Source organism: Apodemus sylvaticus, chromosome 7 (genome assembly GCF_947179515.1).
Source record: "Apodemus sylvaticus chromosome 7, mApoSyl1.1, whole genome shotgun sequence".
Lineage (NCBI taxonomy): Eukaryota > Metazoa > Chordata > Mammalia > Rodentia > Muridae > Apodemus > Apodemus sylvaticus.
This window is the reverse complement of record NC_067478.1, coordinates 41,426,046-41,448,639: the sequence shown is the minus strand read 5'-3', so window position 1 is coordinate 41,448,639 and position 22,594 is coordinate 41,426,046. Positions and strand designations below refer to the sequence as shown.

Genomic DNA, 22,594 nt, shown 5'->3' with positions numbered 1-22,594 from the left:
TTTGTTTCATGCTGGCCTTGAACTTGTGATTGATCTTCTAGCTTCTACCTCCTGAGAACAATTCATCTTCAAGACAGGGAGTACAACAGCTTTGGATTTTTATACTAGATTTTTAGAGCAAAATGAAATATAAATAATAAAGTTCATTCTATTTAAATCAGGTACCAGTGTTTGCTCATTTATGAGTATTTACTGAGCTACAACTTCATACTAGGCATGGGGCTTCATTCTTTTGACCCTTAGCTGCACTTTCAACCAGATAATGGTCTGGGAAAAAAAGCAACACAACAGCTGCTACGGTCCGTGCGCTTGCAGTAAAGACACACACAGGACAGGGCCAAGGCAGCTGATGCTGCAGATCTGAGGAGGCCGGAGACGGCATGGTCTTCCTGGATGGGTCAGATCGGAGCAGGCGACTCAGGGTCATCTAGGAACAGGAGGGCACACAAAGGCTACTGAAGTTTAGTCTACCAAAAATCAGAAATGAGAGCAGGAAGTGGCAGGTAGTGTGAGGAAGGGCAGGAGAGGAATGTGATAGGGGACCGTAAGAGAAGAAAAATCAATGTACATAGATTTATAGGCACAGAAACAGGATATAGGTTAGACTTCACACCAGTCCCTATGTGTTCAGTGAACTTTAAACAGTAATTATAATCATAAGAGCGTTTGTGCAGAACATACCCAGGTATATATGGCTAAATGATTAAAGCATTTATTAAATATCTAGTTACTTAATACAACCACACAGAAGTTGCTCAAGGGGTATCAACAAACATGGAAATACGTGGGGTGGCTGTGGCTCAGGTAGAGGACCTATCTGATACACACAAAACCCTTAATGTACCGCAGAATGACCATGTAAAGAATACGTGTGGGAAGAATGTATGTGCACATGCATATGGACAGAGATGTGTGTGTATGTGTGTGTGTGGGGGGGAGGGTATGTGCATATGCATATGGACTGAGATGTGTGTGTGTGGGGTGGGTATGTACACATGTATATGGACAGAGATGTGTGTGGGGGGGTGGGTATGTGCACATGTATATGGACAGAGATGTGTGTGTGGGGGGTGGGTATGTGCACATGTATATGGACAGAGATGTGTGTGTGTGGGTGGGTATGTGCACATGCATATGGACAGAGATGTGTGTATATGTGTGTGTGGGGGGTGGGTATGTGCACATGCATATGGACAGAGATGTGTGGGTGGGTGGGTGGGTATGTGCACATGCATATGGACAGAGATGTGTGTGTGGGTGGGTGGGTATGTGCACATGCATATGGACAGAGATATGTGTGTGTGTGTGGGTGGGTAGGTATGTGCACATGCATATGGACAGAGATATGTGTGTGGGGTGGGTATGTGCACATGCATATGAACAGAGATGTGTGTGTGTGTGTGTGTATGTGGGGTATGTGCACATGCATATGGACAGAGATGTGTGTGTATGTGTATGTGTGTGAGGGTATGTGCACATGCATATGGACAGAGATATTAGTTGGGGCAAGAGGAGCCTGATAGAGCTGGGACAAATGCTTACAAAAATACAAGAAGGAACTAATCAGAGCTGGATGCAACAGGCTTGCACAGTAGCACTAAAAGAATCTCTCACACGGCAGCACCTGCCTGGGCAGGCTGGGCTGCAGAGGAAGAGAGCAGCTGGTGTGCCATGTCCTGCTGCATCCTTGGTCTGTTCTGGCACTTAGGTTTTCATTCATTTTTGTTCCACAGAAGAATGGAAAACCCTGCTCTTCAGTAGCCCCTCCCACTCTGCCTTAGCTCCTTCCCTACACCCAGGCCCAGGTGAACTTCAGTGGAGATATGTCATAACAACAGGGTCCTCTCTCCTTTGCTTCTGAACACACAGCACAAGTGTTTCAAACTACTTTTCCTGACTTATTTTCTTCTGCCTCTAAAACCAACAGGGGTTCATAAAGATATCTTGTGCTTGACTATTGTGTGAAGTAGGAGGAGCTGCTGGAGGAGCTCGGAAGACATGATGGACGACGCTTCCTTTATTTGAACCACCCGCCCTGGTGGGCATGGATGCTCCGGGTGCTTTGCGCAGGGAGGGCTGGGACCTCCCCGCTCCATGCTCCGGCCTGCTCCCTCGCACATACCTTCATTTTCTGAAACTGCTGTTCCATGGTGCGAAGGCTTTTCTTGGCTTCTTCATCTTTGCCCTCCAGATCAGCTTCTAGCTTTTTTATCCTTCTCTCCATAAATTCCACTGTATTTTTGTCTACGGAATCACCGGCTGCCGAGGCAGCCAGGATCAAAGCAGGTATGGAGTTGGGATACCTTCTCTTCAGAATCCCTTCCATCTCTTTAACCTATGAAAGTGTGGTAAACATACCTAAGTTCACAAATATACACTTAAAGGTAAGGCAGTGTAATAAGCTTAGATAATGATACACCAGCCATGTTAAGGATGTTTACAGCTTATTTCCATGCTGAATTGGAGCACAGGATGCAGTCATTTCAAAGGATTACCTTCTAATATCTAACCTGCTCAACTCAGTGATCATCTCACAGTCACTTGAAGCACATCTTCAGACTCCTGGTAATGGCAGTTTGGTATTACAGGGGCCAGTGCCAGTAGCTGCTTTAAAATGTATTATGGCCATAGCATCCTATAAACTATATATTAAACCCAACAGTCTTGGTTTCAACATTCATTCTCCAGGCCCATTAACATGCAGTAACGCATATGAGACACAGTATAGCACAGGGAGTAAGGGCATGCCTGGTTAGACTGTGATCCCCATTAAGCTGGAGTACAGAGCTCTTCTTCCCACTGGCCCCTTTGTGTGACAGTACTCTTACTACAAACTGGCTGAAAACATACTGATATCCACAGAGAAGGCACCGCACTTTCACGGACACAGAGCTTCCTAAGTACCTGCCTGTCTAGGACATCAGGCCTTTCCTGACAAGGACAATTAATAGTGCCCTTTAGAAGAAGTACATATATGAGTGTTTTCTCTGAGTGCCATGTGCATGCATGGGCCCACATGGGTCAGAAATGTTCTGTATTCTCTGAGATTAGAGTTATAGACTGTTGTGAGCTACCACACGGGTGCTGGGAATTGAACCTGGGTCCTTCGCAAAAGCAGCAAGTGCTCTGAACCATAGAGCCATCTCTCCCTCCCCCAAAATGACCTCTTAAAGTCTTCATAAAAGACAATTTTTCCACTCAGTTTAAAAACCAATGACATATTTCAAGATTTTAAGACTTTTCTGTAGGAGAGTGTTGTGTCCCAGCACACAGACACTACAGCTTGCTATTACAGGGGCCAGTGCCTGTAGCTGCTTTAAAATGGTTTTCTAGCCATGGCATCCTGTAAACTATATATTAAACCTAACAGTCTTTGGTCAAATGCTTCTCTAGCCCATGAGCATGCAGTAAAACATCTCTGAGACACAGTGTAGCACAGTGGTTAGGTCATGTTTGATAAGACTGTTCCCCATTAGATGACCTTGCTCAAACCAAATTTCTTGCTTTATAAGTTAAACAAGGATGTCCACAATAGTAAACTCACAGGATTTGTACAGGGAGGATCAATTTACTTCCGTCTTGATAAGCTTTTGCAGAGTACCAGCACAGAGTGAACACTGGTAAATGTTGGCTTTTTTTATGTTGGTCTAAAATAAAGACTACCCTTCTTAATTGCTAGAGCTCAAAATCCTGTTTGTAGACAACTCCCAGTAGAAATTTCAGACCATCTGCAAAGCCAGCAGCGAGCATTTCTCTTTCTAAAAACTGCCTGCATTCATGGTACACAACCAACTGAGATCTATCAAGGTACATATTACAAATCTATTTCCCTTGGACAACTTTCAGAGGCATCTCTTCTGGTATTAATAATATAGTTATATTTGAGTAAATTAGTAAGCATTAGAGCAGATATATATGCCACATATATTAAAAAGAGAATTAGACTAAAACATTTTAGCATATTTTAATATGTTAAAATAAATAGATCTATTTTAATATTAAAAATGCCATATAATGAAATACATAATACATTTTTGGAGGAAAGTTAACTTCTATCAGTAATTTCTTTAATTTTGGGTTAAAATTTTATTCTTTGGTCAATGATACCAAATGATTGGTTCACAAAGCCAATTTTAAGACAGTCTCACTGATAAACTGTAATATAGTCCATTAAATAAAAGTATGAATAGAAACAATGTAAAATTTTTCTTATAAAGTACATCCAATTAGCCTCATTCTTATGTTCTATTTAGAAAAAGCTTCTTATTTACAACAAATCTATTTCAGCAATGACTCCAAAATGATTCTAACTATATTGTGATACCCTCTGAGTATAAAACATATTCAAGTGTAAAATCATTACAAAAGAAATGCTCAAGAAGACAGAACAAGCAAGCACATCAGAATGCACATGTGGCAAACCTCACTAGCAGTGTTATTAATGAGTATTTTATAGGCTATAATCTAAGATATATAATCAATACATGTTCAGTTACTTTTATGAAGAGTATGTTTCTGGTCAACACGGAGCACCACTTGGGGTTTGGGGAAGAGAGAGAGAGAGACAGAGAGAGAGAGAGAGAGAGAATGAATATGAATACGTGTACGCCCGCGTGACTCACGTCATGCCTGAGTGCTGTGCTCAGGAGTGGTTTTGAGATGACGTTTACAGGGATTTTACTAGAGTCGGGCTGCGTGGACAGGGCTGCTGTCTAACTGCCCAGGGAGCCCCAGGTTTACTTCTGTTTCTACTCCCTCCAGAGCTGGGATGACAAGTGCATGCTCCCATGCCTGACATTTGCTGGAGTTGCTAAGGACTGAACTTGGCTTCACGCTCTCAGGGCAAGCACTTGGATGACAGCCCTCTCCCCCGCCCACCTCTATCGTCTTAGACACGTGGTAAGCTTCCCATTTCTCTACTCTCACACATCCAGGCTGACATGATCTCTCTAAAGAGACCACCCATGGCTTGCTCCTTTGTCTCTGTGCCCTGGTAGTTCTGGACAGCTGCTCTGCACTCGTCAAGGGAAACCTTAAGCTTGAAGACGCCCGAGTACAATTCTGCACTACACGCACTACAGAACATCTCTAGCTCTTCGAGCCACTGTTGTCCTAGCCTTTTCTTGGCCCTGCAGACAAATTACTAAGTCATACCTCTTAATACCAGAAAGGTCCCGTGAAAGTAACAAAGTTGAATTTTTACTTAGTTTTCCTCTTCATAAAACCACTTGTCTGTGATGACCTCACAGTCTTAGGTCTGTGATGAAATAATAGCTGTCTGTTTAAGAATCAGGAGATTATACAGTCCTATTCTCTCATCAAAGGCTGAAAAATTGTTCTTTAATATTTAGCTATAAATATAAATGCTATATAGAATGCTTTAAAAATAGAAGGAAAGCTGACTGTATTCCCCCAAAACTACTTCAATAAAAAAAATTCTTCATTTTCAGAAGCTTCCCAGTAAGACTGTAATAGTCTTGCTACACAGACCATGAGATGAATCCGTGGGACGCCCTGCACAGCCAGGGGACTGTGACACTGGATGGTCTAGGTGCAGTGTTTCCTTAGTAATATTGCCTAAGTCAGCAACATTCCCAATTCTAAAATCTTCTTGTACTCCCTTCCCACCTATTTTTTGGGGTGTGGTGGGGGAGTTCAGGATATGGATTAGTTCTGTTCTTAGAAAAAGAGAGAAAGGAAAGGATTTTGCTGTTTCCTGAGTTTGTCCTGAATTCCTTGGTTCAAATGATCTTACTGCTTCAGCCTCCCAAATAGCAGGAAATAAACTCAATACCCAATGCTTCCAATTTCTACTTCCTTCTTTCTAGAAGTTTGCTAGAGCTGGAAGGCAGAAGGATCTCTCATCAAACGGTTTCTCTCTTCGGACTGAGACATTCAGTCTAACATTCGGCAGGTTAGGCCCTGGGCTATGCCATACACTTTAAGGATCTCATAAATAATTACATCTTGTGGGAAATCCTGAAACAAAGCACTATATATATTAAAAGTGCTTCAATAATTTTTTAAAACGTTTTTAACACTTACCTGCCGCTCCAGATCCTGAATTCTTTTGGCATCAAGAGCTCTTTCCTTTGAGCGTAACCTCTGCTGAGTAGCTGGGCTTCCAGACTCAGTTTTCAGTTTTTCAATCTGTCCTCAAAGGAAGTATGTGGGAAGGTCAGAAGTATATTTACAACAACAGGAAAGCACCAAAGGTGTGTGAGAAGAGGGGTATAATGCTAACTCACTAACTCCGTAACAGGCACTGGTTGGGCTATTCCTTTTTCCAGGTGTCTCTGAAGTACAGTACTGGCTGCAGGAAATGTGGGCAAACAAGAGAGGCTGGGTCTGTGCACTTGTACAAAGAGATGGTTAATAAGCTAACCAGTAAACCAACAAGGAATTCACCTGACAGGGAGCTAAGTGCCAGTAACAAAGCACTACTTACTGAAAGCCAGAGCAGGTAGGATGCAGGAGGAAGTTCTCAGAGTAGAAACTTGAGCTGAGTTTTGCAGCAGGAGGAGAGTTAGTGAGGCATGTGAAAACTCAAGGACAAGGCAGCAAGTGGCAAGGAGACACTGCATGGCTAGGGGAGTCAAATCACCGAGCGAGCGAGCAAGTGGCACAGAGGAGGTGCTCAGCAGGGCCCTGGGGGTCAGGCTGTGATAAATAGCACTTATCTACAGTCTACCTAAACAGACAAGTCATCTAAAGTTAATGAAAACCCAAACTAGCTATGAATGCAGACCTAAAGAGCCAGGGCTGGAGCTGAGGACGGCACAATGCTGAGCAAGTGCACAGCCCTGGGTCATCTTCAGGACAGAGGACAAGCACAGGGCAGTGATGGAGCCGTGACAGGACGCCCTGTGAGTGACAGCACAGCCAGTTGGCTCCTGTGCAAACACACCTCTGATCTTAGCCTCTCAGTTTCTTCAGTGGCCTCTCTGAGACGAGCTGCATCTTTATCCAGAAGCTCCTGGTTTTCAGCGTACCACTGTAACCGCTTTTGTAGACGACTGACTTCTTGTTTATGTGTTTCTTCTAAAATCTTTATTTCATATAATTTTTCACCTGTATGTATAATTTTTCACATGTATGATAAATTGGCTCAATAACCTGATAGTAATTTTCAAAATATGCTAATAACAAAATTGTACTTACTATAAATAAAAAGTCTATCTAGTGAAAGCATTATGAAGAAACAAAATGCAAAAACAAATAATGTCTAGATCAGTGTCTAGTTGAGTCTTTTAGTAACAGAGCCAACAGATTGTGTTAATAAAATAATCCAAACCTAGCTCTTAGCAAGGATCGCTATCTTGAAATATGTGATTGTTTTCTACTGACTTATTATGAAAATTAAGTTGTTTTCAGGGGAAAATGAATAAATTCGAGGAATTATAAGGAATGTCTATAGTTACAAATCAAAATGTATTATTATAGCTAACATAAATTTACATGAAAAGGATTCTGAACTTTCAAAATTAATTCTTGAAAATAGCTTTTATCTTTTGCTTTAGAGATTAGAAAGGACCATCATATTCTCATAAGCACTCAGAATGGGTTCTTGGTAGAGCTTTCACACTGAAGCAGAAGGTACTGTAGGTAGAAGACTAACTGGTGCAAAGCCCTCCTGACCTCTCTCTCCAGCCTGTGCTCTGCTGCCCCATCCCCCACCCACTACTCAGCCATGAGCTAAAGGCACACTGAGTCCTCCTTCTGTTCAGTTCCTTCTAAATCTCACTGTCAGGGAGGGCTCCGAAGCCATTCTTCTCCCAAGTGCTGTGTGTTTGAACGCCCCCTCCCCAGTCCCATTAAATTCTTATTCTTATCTTCCTCCTGGAATTTTTCCTGGTGGCTGCTATGCCACGTGTCCTTTCATTTCCTAGAAAATATTGCAGTGTTGCCTGTTCGAAGGCAAATACTTCACAGCATGTTTTAGCCCTGCCTTCAGGAAGCTCTCAGTCAGGCTAAGACCACAGGTCTCTAAACAATTCAAAACAAAGCTATAAATTCAATTAATGTATGATTTTCCCTCGATGGTGCAACTGTTCTTGGTAACAGTAAGTGTATATCATCTTACAGTTAAAAATGTTTCAATGACTACAAGTTACTTTCAGCGTAAGTATTTAATGATACCATTCGGTTTCTGTTACCTGTACAACAATTGCTTAGAACCAGAGAACAGGGACCGTCTCGGCCGCGCTCACCTGTCGCATAGGCGATTTGATCTTTGGCTTGGTCCCTCTCTCTCTTTACTTTTTCCAAGTCCACTTCCAGAGCTTGTTTGTCTTGCTTCAGTCTTTTGATGTCGTCCATTAGATGGGTTTTTTCTTTCTTGGTAGTTGAAGAAATACAAAAGGAGGTTACTTGCAAATTAGTAAATAAATCATGGGCTATTTTCTCCTTTACTCAACCTGCCGTGAATGGTTCCTAATTTCAGGTCCTATTTTAATCTAAAAGGCACAGAGGTGCTCTACCCCTGGACCATCAGTAACTTCCCAGTCTGCAGTGTTGGGTCCGGTCTTCCCAGCAATCCATTGGAGACACCACTCTATTATCCTCATGTGTTCTTTTCTCAAAGCATGCTGATGGTCAGTAACCCCTCACCTGGACTGCTGCAAGAACCTCCATCTAAGTACATACCTCTCTCTGTCAGCCCCTATAGCCGGTTCTTAGAGCAGCTAGCAGGACTCTTAGCTGAACCCTGTGGTGGTTCTCCTCTCAGCCACACATCTTTAACCACGACTTTCAGAGTCCCACAACTCAGCTGTGACAATGGCTGAGCACACCACTAGAATCTCCTGTTCCCTCTAGCCCTGGCTGCCTGATTGCTGTTCTCTGAATAACCCCTACCCGGTGAGCATTCCTATCTCAAGGGTGTGTGCTCCATATTCTTCTGCCAAGCAGCCTGTGCCTGTCTCTTCATGTTGTGTCTGCTCAAAGGAAGACCCAGGTAGACCTTGCCTGGCCACTTTCTCTGAAAGTAGCATCCCTCGTCTCCAAGCACAGCTCTAGTTTCTTCTCAGCACTTGCTACTTGACCTATTACCTAAAAGCAGAATTTTACTTTTTAAAATAAGATGGGTTCTCACTATGTAAGCCTAGCTGGCCTAGAACTCATAGGTAGAACAGGTTGGACTCCAACTCACAGTGATCCACTTACCTATGCCTTCCAGGTGCTGGGATTAAAGCTGTATGTCACCATGCCTGGCATGTTTCAATAATTCTCGTATCATAATTACATAAAGGGGTTGGGCATGAAAATAAGGGTTAAGGGGCTGAATAAATGGCTCAGTGGTTGAGAGTATGTGCTGCTCTTCCAGAGGGTGCAGGTTTGACTCCTAGCACTCACATGGTAGCTCACAACCATCTAACCTCCAGTTCCAGGGGATCCGAGGCATGTGTGCAGTACATAGACCCACATGCAGACAAAACACTCATGCACACATGAATAATTTAAAAAACGAAATGAATCCCCAAATCCCTGTACCCCACGCTTCTGTCAATACTTGGGCTACGTCCACTCCTCTGGCTTACAAAATTCAGAACCGTCTGAGAGCAGAAAGTGGCTCAACCAACTGAGCCGTCTCGTCAGTTATTTCGTCCTTGTCAGCCGACTCATCAGCCATCTCGTCAGCCCCTGAACCTTTATCTTAATGCTCAACCTTTTTATGTAATTATGATACAAGAGTTACAACAATCAGCCACGCATGTGGCACACAACTCCAATCCCAGAGTTCAGTTCATAGCAAGGAAGGGAATGCCAGTTATCCTCTCTATGCCCACACAAATTTGCACTGTTTTCTATAGCACTGCTCTGGTGCTGACTCTTCTCACTACTTACAGTATAAGCACATGGCCACCGCTCCTGCTCTTTGTAGGTATAGTATTTTTGTGCACTGTGTAGAGGTTATCCTTGTGTTATTCAATGCTGATTTCTTTGTCCTCACATCTTGTTTCACCATAGACATGGCATGGTAATGCTTATGTCAAGAATCTATCTCAAGTTTCTATAAACAATTTTTGCCATTGATTCTTTGCCTTGTCAATAAAAGCTGATCACCCAATGGCTGGTCAGAAGACAGAATAGGGTAGGACTTCTGCCAGCCAGGGGAAGGAGGGGGGAAAAGAGAGAGAGAGAGAGAGAGAGAGAGAGAGAGAGAGAGAGAGAGAGAGAGAGAGAGAGAGAGAGAGGGGAAGAGAGAGAGGGAGGGAGAGAGGGAGGGAGGGAGGGGGAGGGAGAGGGAGAGGGAGGAGAGAGAGGGAGACAGAGACAGAGACAGAGACACAGAAAAAGTGAGAGAACCTAAAATTGCTGAAGTCTTGGACTCAGTAATAAAACTACAAATTCTCACAAATGCTGTATTATACTATCTTATGATTTAAAGTTAAGTCTCACAAAAGAAAATAAATATATTTATAAACATCATGTAATTTGGGATTTTATAGGTATGTTAGACTCATTTCATTAAACAATGTGTGATCTCTGTGATCCATGGATGTCTTCTCAGCAGGGTTATGGGCTTCAAAAATCCCAGTATCTTTCTGCAAATGCCTTTTGTTTGACTACTTTGTCTTAGATATGCTGTCTAATGGTATCTACTTCACTACAATTATTTCAGAATTTGAAGTATCACTGAATTCAGTCTCACAATCAGATGGATGTTCACTCTAGGTGTGCCTAGGTACAGGGACAGGGGTCACGGCACAGCAGTATGGTGTGTGAGAGGGCTCTGCCCCCCCCCCCCAAAAATATGACTTTCCCTCCCTTGTGAATCACTGGGCACACAATGAAAACTTTAGACTTCTAAGAAAAGAGATAGACACTAGAAAATGGAAAGGCACACTCATGGGTTGGTAGAATTAATATTTTGAAAATGCCCATTTTACCAAAGCTATTTATAGATGCAATGTGGTCCCACTCAAAATCTCCATCTCAATCTTTATGAAAATAGAAAAAAAGTCATAAAATTCATATGGTACCACAAAACATCCCTGACAGCAAAAGCAATTCTGTACAAACACAGCAATGCTAAAGCGAATTCCAGATTTCAAAACATACACAGAGCTATGGTGATAGAAACAGTGTATTACTGGCACAAAGGTAGGCTGGCAGACCAATGGCTCAAAATAAAAGATGCAAATGTGAATACAGATAACTAGGACCTTCTAGCATTTGACTAAAGAAAGCCTTCTCAACTAACGGTACTGGGGAAACTGGACATTCATATGTAGAAGAATGAAAATAGACTCCTATCTACTGCCCTGTAAAAACAGGTTTAAATGGGTCAGAGACCTCAATGAGAAACCCAAAACACTGAAGCTGCTCGAAGAAAACACAGGCGGTGTCCTTCAAGATACAGGTATAGGAAAGGACTTTATGAATAGATTCTGTTGTCCAGGAACTGAGACTACCAATTGACAGCTGGATCCCCACCTTTATCCTGGGTAACTACGATATGAGTGTGTGTAATATGCAGTCTGCCATCCAGATGTGCACTGAGTACCTTGGGAAATAGGCAAAAAGTTATAAACCTTAAAAGCTAACAGTCACCTCCATAGTGTTTGCCTATGTTAGCATACAGTGTATGTATTACAATTTGTTTTTAAAATTTTTTATTAATTTTAATTGCATAAGCATGAGTTTGTTTGCCTGTGTGTGTGTATGCGCATGCGTGTAAAAGTAGTGCACGCTCCTTACCAACAGCTGGGCCATCTTTTCAGCCCTGGGAATTTATTTGAAATAAAGTCTATATGTGCCCCAAATACAGTGCCTCTGATGTGGCTCTGTATGGTAAATGCCTGAGGAGAGGCTGTACTGTAGAGCAAGGACCACTTAAACCAGTTTCCAAGGTTTTCTGTGTATTAAAGTCACATGAATACCTAATGCTAATCGTAGATACTTTTTAATTTTCAAATAATATATTTCAAATATATTTTATTTATATAATTATTACAGATTTTTTTTACACATTCTGAAATTTCTATGATAACTTTTCTAAGCTCAATAGTTAAAATCCTTATTCAACTTACCTGTGCTGCCCGTAATTCTGCTAGAAGATCTGTAAAACTCTGGTTTTTGGTGGGTTCTGTAGTTTCAACTGCTTGAGATAGAAAACGATTTTTGTGCATCTGTTCTCTGATTTAAAAAAAAAGGATTTTTTTAATTTAAAAAAAAAAAAACCAAGGTACCCCTTTTAATACAAAATACCTTTAATGAACTCGAATTACATGGATCACTAGAAATGTTAAAGAGAATGTGGTTGCAGGAAATGCTTATGCTTTTTACTTTAGAAGAACAAAAATCCTAATATTTTGGTTTAATTGAAAATTTAAAAACATTGCTTCTAATTCTCAGAGAACTGAAGTGTCTCAGAAACTGTGCTGACTTTCTAGAGCTTTCTGCCCACTCCTGACCTCACTGTTGCTACCTCCTATCATCTGACAAACACAAACCCCCAAGGTTATACATGGAAACAAACAAAACCAAAACATAGCTGGACCGCAGATTAAATTTTTAGATACTTTCTCAAGAAATTATAAGATAATATAGCCTTGATGTTCTAAATAAATCATCTAAGTGGATTATTTTATCATGGATGTTCATTTAGTTTGGGATTCTGGAGTATTTTCTAGAAACCAGGTGGTAAAGATCTTTATCTGGTATCTAACACAGTCACGTAGCTCAAGCTGATCTCTACACTGCTATACGGCTGAGGATGACCTCAGAGAGCGGTGGTTACAGGTGTGTCAGCAGGCCCACTGCACGTGGTACTGGGGACTGAACCAGGACTTTGCTGAGTTACAGCTCTAGTTCAGGTCGGATCTTTGCAGAAATCCTTATCAGTAACATCAGTAACTAACAAGAGATAAGTATTTTCAAGAATCTAATCAGCATAGCTGGTTTGGGACCACACTGACCAGGAGAAAGGGACAAAAAACCACAAACCCACACGCCGTCTGCTGGCCAATTTGTATAGCTATCATTCTGTCTATCATAAGGTGTGAACTCTTTATTTTACTACATTCTTTAGTGGCTATACTTTTCAAGTTATAAGTCATCCAAAAGATGTTAATAAATATGGTTAGCATTCATAACATTCATGGTCCACGAATCTTCTGGTAACATCCTCAGTGACTGGACATTTATGTGAAATGATGCAGTAAATGGTCACTTCCTAGTAGAAGACAACAGCCTAGTTTGTCCATGTTTACAGGTTCAGCATTTGTCCTTCCAGGGTCCAGCAGATGAGTAAAGAGGCTCTGATTACTCTGCGGTCCGGGGGGTGGACAGAAACAACTCATAGGTGGTTTTGTTGGGTTTTTTTTTGTTGTTGTTGTTGTTTTGTTGTTTTTTGTTCTTTCTCTCTACAAATGACCGCAGCCAAATGACAGCCTTCAACCGGAAGACACTCCAAGTCCTTTCTCAGGTACATCCCAGCCAGGGCTGGGGCTATTCCCTTGCTCAGCTAGACAAAAGCTGTGGAGCAGGGGTCTGTTCTCTAGAGCTCCCTGGTGGCCCCAGAATGAAGCCAGGCTCCAGGAGATCATACCCTTTACCCTCTCCCTCTCCTTCCTCTTCCTGTTCTATTTTCTATAATTATTGTTTCTTTTTCCTCTTTCCAGAATTACCTTATGGTTATTCAATTTCTACATAACCTAAGGCCAAGGTGATACTGTGGTTCTTATTTTTACTTCTGTATTATTAGTCAAATCATCGCTTGGGGAATGATTAAGCATTTTAAACTTATCTATTTTCACTTTCTTAAAAGCAATGTCAAACTCACATGTGGATATACTCGCTATCAATTAGTAAAAAAAATCATCTCAATATATGAGTTATGAGACTGAAAGTCAATGTATAAATGAAAAAAATAGATGCAAAAGTGACATTTTCAAGAAAACCTTACATTATTAATATAACACGCTTAGAAACTGGCGAGTACACGCAAAGGTAAAAATTTCAAAAGAACTCACTTCAAAGAAGCCAGCTCACTGAATAAATTCTGATTTTCCTTAAACATTCGCTCTTCATTTTTCTTATTTTGTTCCTGAAGATCTTTTACTTGATTATACAATCTTTCATTTTCCTTTTTAAAGACAGAAAAATGGATTTTAGTTAAAAATTGCAGTATAACATAAAATGAAATGTTAATAGAAAAATCACTTAAGTGGTCTTTAGAATTTCCTGTTTTTAATTTTATAAATTTAAAATCTTTTTCACGCATCTATTATCTTAGAAGGCAACTTATGTAGACACAACTCTTTCTGAAATGTTAAAAATTTTTACTTGAAAAAAAAAGTTACAGAATCCCCGTACCCTGGAGGGTCTAGGGCTAAGGGGTGATCTAGCCTGCACTTCGTCTGTGTGGTGTGAAGGTGAGTGGAGATGGAGCCAATGCGCCCTATCACCCGTGTCCTGATGAAGGTGAGGAAGCGTGGTGGGACTCCAGACTAGTTCTAGTTTGGGCCTGATGGGCTCCGCACAGTGAGGTAATTAGATATGGAACAGATGAGTGTGCTTAGACTTACTGACCTCATTTTACACTGAGAATTTGTGGAAAACTAGTTTTTGAGGTGGTAATCCAAAAACTCTGGATTACCTCAGCATGTGTGGACGAGTGCCTGGCAGGCGGCACGTCCACATACAAAGACCTTAAGTATGTCTTATGAGGTGGCAGCAGACACACTTAAGGGTCTGTGAAATCTTAAAAATCCCTGTCTGTGTGGCAAGATGAGACGGGATGAAGAATCTGAATGGATCTCACTAAACGGAGGGCAGCATGTGCTGGCAAAACATTCAGAGGAACTGGTGTGAAAATGCTTTCTCTGAATCCTCTCTGGCTGAAAAAGGACAGCTTGGAACTCAGATTATAGTTGTAAAAGAAAATGTAATGGTGCAGAGGACAAGAGAGAACAGGACAGAAAGGGAGGCAGAGGAGCAAGCGAAGTCTTAAACCTGTCCAGGTTTCCCCTCCTCACAGAGCCTGAGGGTGAGAAGGTTTGAACATGGTTTCACAGCAGACATTAAAGTTAATATTTAAAACTAGGTTTTTATTTAAATCAGAACTGATGCTCTTAGTTGCTTTAACCTGGCTAATACAAAATGTGCAGGACAACTGGCAAGACAGTGCATGTCTGTACCTAGGACTTGGGAGGTGGATCACAACCTTGAGGCTCTCCTGGACGCTGAGTCCCAGGCCATAGGAGGGAGTACAGGAGGAGAGTGGGGGTGGGGTGGGGGTAAGGGGGGGGGGAAAGTGTGTTGGGGGGAAGCCACTAGTCAAATTATTACCTTATTTATATCTAATACTACATGACCACAGCAGTATTTTAATATGCCTTATTTTTATAATTATTACCATACCTGTTGGTAGCCTTGAAGAAGTGTCTCTTGTTCTTGTATCTCTTTTTGAATTTGTTTCAGTTTTTCTTCGGTGAGGGGGTCAGCTGTTTCTCCAAATTGTAGCCACCTCTGTTTTCTGCTTGTTTCTTCAAAGCTACTTAACTTTAAGAAAATGAAGGAATTGATTCATTCTCAGAGGAAAAATGAAGTGAGGAAGATAAAGGGGTTCTCGAACCCAAAGCATCTATCTCCCTTGATGACCATACTGCGAAGTGCTATGACGGAGGAGAAATGGAGGGGCGCGCAAGCACTGATCGAGCAAATTAAAATGACAGTCAAGTCAGCACAGGGACTTTCTGGAGAGGGGAGACTCAGGAACATACTAGTGGCACAGTGATCCTGCACCATCTCACACTATTCTTGCTAAAACGCTCACTTCCCTGAAGGTCATAATGAACTCCTTGGTGTGCTTTTAAAAGGACACCTGACACAGGAAATCATCCAAATGAGCCAGTTTTCCTTTTCCTCTTTCCAGTTCACTCTTTTGTAAGGAAAGTACCAAAATTTTATGTGACAAATACATCATCGATAGCTCAAGGCCACAGGGATGACAAGGAATTTAGTAAGAAGCACAGGGTTTTGTTTTTTGGTTTTTTTTTTTTTTTTTTTTTTGGTTTGTTTTTGTTTTTTTTTAAATAAATAAAAAAGAAACCCCGAAGGACATGGTGTGTTTGTTACCTTGGCCTGAAGAATGTAATTCTCCTGGTTCAGTCTGAAGAGCTCTCTCTCCTGCTGCCTCTGCAGCCTTTCCACTGCGCTCTCCAGCTCCTTCTCCTTCTCAGAGAACGTCATTTTAATTTGCTCGATCAGCGCTTGCGCGCCCCTCCATTTCTCCTCCGCATCCTGCGCTCTTTTCAGCATTAGTAATTCTTTCTCTCTGTTCCCACCATAGGACCCTGAAGGCTCCTGTCAAAAAAGAAACACTGCTTCATTATACTAGTTGTACCTTTACGGCTGGAACACAAACGGAACAATAAAGACTAGAAATGACATGGCTAATAATGCTCCACTACAAAGAAACAGTAAGAGCAATGTGAACACAGAAAAGAAATTTCATATTTTATTTGTATATATTAATCAACTTCAATTGTGACATTTTCTTATATACAGTATGCAATTAACACATACTTTATAATCTAGTTTTAAAATAATTTTAAGGTATAAAAATTATAAATATTAAGATGAACTTCAATACCTACAGTCTGTCCCTGAACAAAGGAATCTTCTGACGGGTCTTCAGGCCTCTTAGGTGTAGCTGGGCTACCCTCATGGTGAGGGGATGCTTTATTCAAAGCTGCAGGCTTGATGAGTTTTGTTCCAGATAGTATTTCTAAATATTTCAGATAAGAAAACATCACAAACACAAGGTTGGAGGTGCATCCGGCAGTGATGGACAGTAAATATGAGGACAGGCAATGGGAAGGTAAAATGACTGCCACAGGCTAAGAGCACCACACTCACAGTCCTTTCACTATGGTCACTGCGTCCCCAGAAGCCACCCACAGTCAACATCTACTTCTGACCCAAGATACTTGAAATGACAGATGGAGTTAAATGATTATGAGAAGACCGTGAAGCAGGGTGACTTTAAGGCTTTATCACTTTTGAACAAATTATTCTTTAAGATGGGTACAGCAAGGATATCCTTAGGATGAATCAGAGAAAACATAGCTAGTGATTATGAATAGTTTTAGTTCAGAGTCACTGTGCCTTGAGCACTCCTTTGATACTCAGTGTGTGATGGTTTTACACCATTAATGCAGCAATGTTCTGTGTAGAGACTACCATAACAGCTAACCTAAGTCTGAATCCAAAGGTACTGTTATAATTCAATAGCATAGTTTAAAATTAGAAAAGAGTGTGACTACTCTATATTTTGGTCTGACTTTCTGATTTCCCAGTAACTCCTAAATCTCCAAAGGTAGAAATAATCGTGAGGCTGGCACACTATTCAGTTAGCAATAAGGAGTGAAAGGGAGATGCCTCGCTGGGTCTTAAAGTCGACATTCAAATGCGACCAGGTCTGATCATTCTATAAGCATTATCCAGTTGCGTAAAACATAATAAGTAACTTCACATTTTGTATGTTTGCAGCAATTTCCTCAAGATCCAACTGTTTAAAGTTTTTTTTTTTAAGTAAAAGTATCACCATGTATTTGAAAATACAGAAAAGCTAAAAGAAATTATTCAATACTTCCTCACAGAAATATTTCATCTTTTTATTTTGGGGGGGGGCATATAAAGGTTTTCCTTATGGTCATCATTACATTCAGTGTGCTTCACGTGTTTCCAAAGAAAATTCTTAAATCATCCATAAAAGAATGTCGTCACTGCAGATGCACCACGTGATCCCTTCCAGTCACTTGGTAGGCCTTACCATGACCAAGGGCGAGGTGTGTCTTACCAGGACATGACTGTTCAGAACCAGACAGCCAAACACAGGTGGTTTTGTGTGTGTGAGTCTAGCCTGCCAGTCTTTTTACCAGATTTTACCATTCCTGAATTTTTTCATGTGTATAAATGCTTGTTTTATATAAATATATCTATAAACCATGTTTGTGCCTGGTGCCCAAGGAGGCCAGAAGGGCAATGAATCCTCTGGTATGGGAGTTACAGTTGTGAGCTACCATGTAGGTGCTGGCAACTGAACCAGATTCTCTGGAAGAGCAGGAAGGGCTCTTAATAGCAGAGACAGCATCTGGATTTTTCCCCCTTACCTAAGAAAGAAAAACAGCTCTCTTCTGAGAGGCCAAACAAGCAGCTGACTGAGACAGATGTAGTCACTGACACCCAACCATAGGACTGAAGTCAGGGACCCCTGTGGTTGAATTAGGGGAAGGATGGAAGAAGCAGAAGAGGAGGGCGGCCCAGAGGAAGACCAGCAGTCTCAACTAACCTGGACCCCTGGGAGGACCCACTGAGCCACACCACCCAGGCGGGATACAGGCTGGTCAGAGGCCTCTGACACACACATAGCAGAGGACTGCCTGGTCTAGCCTCAGTGGGAGAGGATGTGCCTAATCCTTGGGAGACTAGTGACCCCAGAGGAGGGGGAGGCCTGGGGTGGTGAAGCATCGTCTCAAAGACAGGGAAGAGGAAGAATGAGGTGAGGAACTGTGGGAGGGGGAATAATGGCTGGACTGTAAAATAATGTAATAATAATAATAATAATAATAATGAAATTTAAACAGCAAAATATTGCAGAATTAGAACCCTAAAGCTCTTTTTGAAGAAACAATGCATCAATGACATTCAATTAAAAAGAAATATACCAAAGTAATTCCACATTGGTAAGAGACATTCAATTTCCTTAATAACCAGAAACATGAACTAAATCTCCAAACTGAGAGAAATGTGCTTACAAGAGAGAATAAATATACCTTGAAAACATAAACCTACTGCTTGTGTGGCATGGGAAAATGGAATAATATATCATTTCATTTTATATTTCCTGGATGGGAAGGAAATGCTGGCAATACCTAACACTGAACATGAGGCCAGGAAACACCAATAGGCTTCAGCAATCTCTAGCGCGTAGTTCTCAATCTGTCCTTGTAAGCCAAGGACACTGACTCCCTCTATCAGATACCTAATTCTGTCATGAGCAGTGGTGTGCTTAGCTCAACACAGCTGGCCCCTTAAACCATATGCAAGTTGTGGTGGCCACAGCTCTAGTCAAAAGATGGATGCTAATGGCTCCGTAAGTGTCCAGGGAAGAAATCCTAATGGAACACCGAGGATCTGGCTGCTCTACTGTCACTCCATGGACAGAATGAGGACACAGATGTCATCTTGTAAGTGGAGCTGGAGGGAGCCGGGAATGGGCAGTGGTTGTGAGCATGTGTTTGTCTTGCAGAGGGCCTCAAACCCACGTCAGGTGGCTCACAATCTCCTGTAACTCCAGCTCCAAGGGAATCTGAAGACTCTGGCCTCTGTGGACACCTGTACACATGTGCACGTATTTACACACACACACACACACACACACACACACACACACACACACACACACGCACAATTAAAAATAATAAAAATAAATCTTAAACCAGTCAGAAGTCCCATTGGATTCTTCAACTGGAAAGAAGGGATCTGGTTCCTTTCCCAGCTGTAGCTCTTAGCTCCCTATCTCTGGATTGGTGCTAACATGACAAAGAAAAGAGTTTATTTGGATTAGCAACAGGACTTATTTTTTTATTCAAACCAATGTGAACCAAATTCTCGACACTTCCATACACCGGTTTGCTACCCAAGGATCCCAACCTGTAACAATTAGCCACTCCGAAAGAATTATAGTTCTTAGTAAGTACAGCTACTCTGTATACACACACACATACACACACACACACACACACACACACACACACACACACACACACACACACACCAGTCTAAAGAGAGATTAAAGGTCAGTGAAAGAACAGATAGACATCATCTATCACTTCATTTTTTAGTATAAAAATGAGTAATGTGCTTTGATTCTGATATACAAATACTGTGACATTTTTAAATATGGGAAAACAAATGTAGAACATTAGCTAACATTACTCAAAATGCTGCTGCCTCCTTCTATCAACCCATCATTCCCCTTGATCCTCTCTCAATCACCACGACACTTCTGCCTTCTCATGCAATGATCTCTCCACACTCAGGCCTTGGGCAGCCCTGGGCTCTGGCTCCTTAATGCCCATCTCCCTCAGCGGCTCACTCACACTGGCAGGATCTAGGTTGATTGATCTAGATTGATGTCTCCACCAATCACACAACGACCTTCTAACCTGCAACTCAGTATCTGCTGGATGTTGCTTCATGGTCCCTTCTTTCCCTCCTCACTCCTATCTGACAGTCCATGTTAGATTTCAAACAAGAGGAAGATCCACATTTCCTCCCTGTACCAGCAACTATCCACCTGGGAGCTGGTTCTCTCTCTGTGTGCCTCCACATTTCTTAGAACTCAGGACTGTCCACATTCCCAGCCGATGAAGTCCCACTGTGCACCATTACAGTTCTTCTAAGGCGAGGCCACTGCCCTGACACTTACTCCTCTACCTACTACACTGTCCATGCCTCTCCTTTTGCTCAGTCTGTCCTAGCAGTGCGCACATATACAGTCACCACTGCCACCTACAGCAAAAACAAAGCTTTCCTTTTTTAATAAATAAAATAATATTTATTTATGTACTTTATGTATTTGAGAGTTTTGTCTCCATGTACGTCTGCATACCAGAAGAGGGCATTAGATTCTATTACAGACAGTTATGCACGACCTTGTGAGAGCTGGGACTTCAGACCTCTAGAAGAACAGCCAGTGCTGCTAGGAGCTGAGACATCTCCCGTGCTACTCTTTTTTTTTTTTAATTTAAAAATATTTACTTAACATTGTGTGTGCATGCGTGTGGTGTGTGTAGAGACCAGAGACCAACTTTAGGAGTTGGTTCTAGGACTAACAGTGGTTGCTAGGATGAAGTGGCAAACATCTTTACCCACAGTGCTACTGCACTGACCCCCACAGCATCTCTTAACTCCTCCTCCTGAGTCAGCTATGCCATCTTCAGTCTTTCACAGGAACTTTCTCCAGCACGTTCTATTACTTGAAGCACTAACTCTACCCCTCTCCTCCTCCCATTCATTCAAGGAAAACGACCTACACTGCTGATGACCACCTGCTTGTTGAAACTAAAGGGCAGTTCTCAGTCCTGCTTCTTCCCCGTGGGCAGCAAACGGCAGAACAGAGCCTCCTTGACATACAGCTTCCCTAAAGATTCTGCCAAGGCTCCTCCTGCTCACTTTGCCTACTCTGCAGACCCTCTTGTTCTGTTTGATCTCCTATAGTGATTCTACCTTTGCACGGATTTTCAGTATTCTCATCAACCACTTTTCACTGCCTTCACTGCTACTGTCTGGGTCAAAAACTGTAAAATGTAAACTGAAGTCATCTCAAAAGGAATATACAGTTCTTTACTATTCTCCACAAAAACAAAGAAAATTAAAGAATGTACTATATGTATATCCAATTCTTGAAAAGAATATATTCTTACCTTTTTTTCTAAATTGATTTGAGGTGGGAATGGATCTCACACTTCTAGTTTTTGTATTATCCTTTAAAGTTTTCTTTTCAAGAGTTGAAAATAACTGGAGTGGTGAGCTGGGTTTGCCGTAGCCTGAGCTCCGAGCTGACGCGTACAGTCCACTCTGTGGCTTTCTCTTAGGCAAAGGAGGAGCACTTCTGGCCTTCTTCCACGGCACCTGCTTGCCGATGACAGGCACCTCTTGCCCAGCACCGAGCCGGGACCTGGACGTCTGCATATACCAAGGACAAGCTCTCTAGTATCAGAATGAACTTCAACTACTATTATTAATGAAAATTAACAGATGGCAAGATTGTGATTGGCAAACAGTGAGGTCTGTGAAGGGAAAACTACAGCAAGGCTCTCTACTTCATTAGAATTTCAGTGTTTCAAAACCTATCTTCAAAGTTAGCATCAGGACAAAGTACTTCAAACTAATAAGCTTATAACTGTGTGGTTATCAGAATAATGAAGATATTTTGAAATGACAATCAAAACAGTATCTTTTGCTTTGGATTTAAGGATTAAGAATCTATTTGTGATGGTTAGTGAGCTGCAACCGGATGCTCTAGCGGGGGTTGGGAGATTATCCTGACCATGGTGAGAAGGCTCACCACCATTCCCTGACTGGGATCCTGGAAGTTTGCTGCGCCCGGGATTTACTGCTCTGGCCTTCTTCATCTCTGCTGCCTTGACTTTCCCATCATCATAGGCTGTACCTTTAACTGTGTACCAACAAACCCTTTTCCTCCCCCCCCCCCCCCCCCCCCGAGTCATTTCCCCCAGAGTATTTTATCACAGTAACAATAAAAAACTAATGCAACACCTTGCCTCATTTCACAGAACTGACATGCTTTATAGACTAGGAATTGAAAATGAAATACTGGAACCAAGCAAAAAGATAAAAAACAGGGAAAGAGGAACAATGAGATGTGAATTCTGCCACAGATGCTAATCACAATCCTGTGAAATGCAGCTCTCCTGTGGTGTAGACTGTGAGGAAGATGAGCCATGAGTGAGGCGGTGATGCGGAGACGACTTCTGAAACTATCCAGGTCTTACACTTGTTATTAAAGGAAAGACAAAGAAAATAGAAGCAAGAGACAACTGTACGGAATCCC

The 22,594-nt window shown here is 41.8% G+C and overlaps 1 protein-coding gene across 2 annotated transcripts in view; it reads right to left on the bottom strand.

Moving 5' to 3' along the window:
- The window catches only part of Cep162 (centrosomal protein 162), a 66,161-nt gene that overhangs the window by 15,955 nt on the left and 27,612 nt on the right, over positions 1-22,594 (bottom strand). For both annotated transcript variants that reach the window (XM_052187692.1, XM_052187693.1), the window contains 10 exons: positions 21,444-21,705; positions 16,608-16,738; positions 16,087-16,314; positions 15,370-15,510; positions 13,980-14,092; positions 12,036-12,141; positions 8,211-8,337; positions 6,908-7,071; positions 6,046-6,150; positions 2,123-2,335 (listed from right to left, as the gene is read on the bottom strand). In XM_052187692.1, coding sequence (XP_052043652.1) covers positions 2,123-2,335; positions 6,046-6,150; positions 6,908-7,071; positions 8,211-8,337; positions 12,036-12,141; positions 13,980-14,092; positions 15,370-15,510; positions 16,087-16,314; positions 16,608-16,738; positions 21,444-21,705 — 1,590 coding nt within the window. The remainder of the gene's footprint in view (positions 1-2,122; positions 2,336-6,045; positions 6,151-6,907; positions 7,072-8,210; positions 8,338-12,035; positions 12,142-13,979; positions 14,093-15,369; positions 15,511-16,086; positions 16,315-16,607; positions 16,739-21,443; positions 21,706-22,594) is intronic.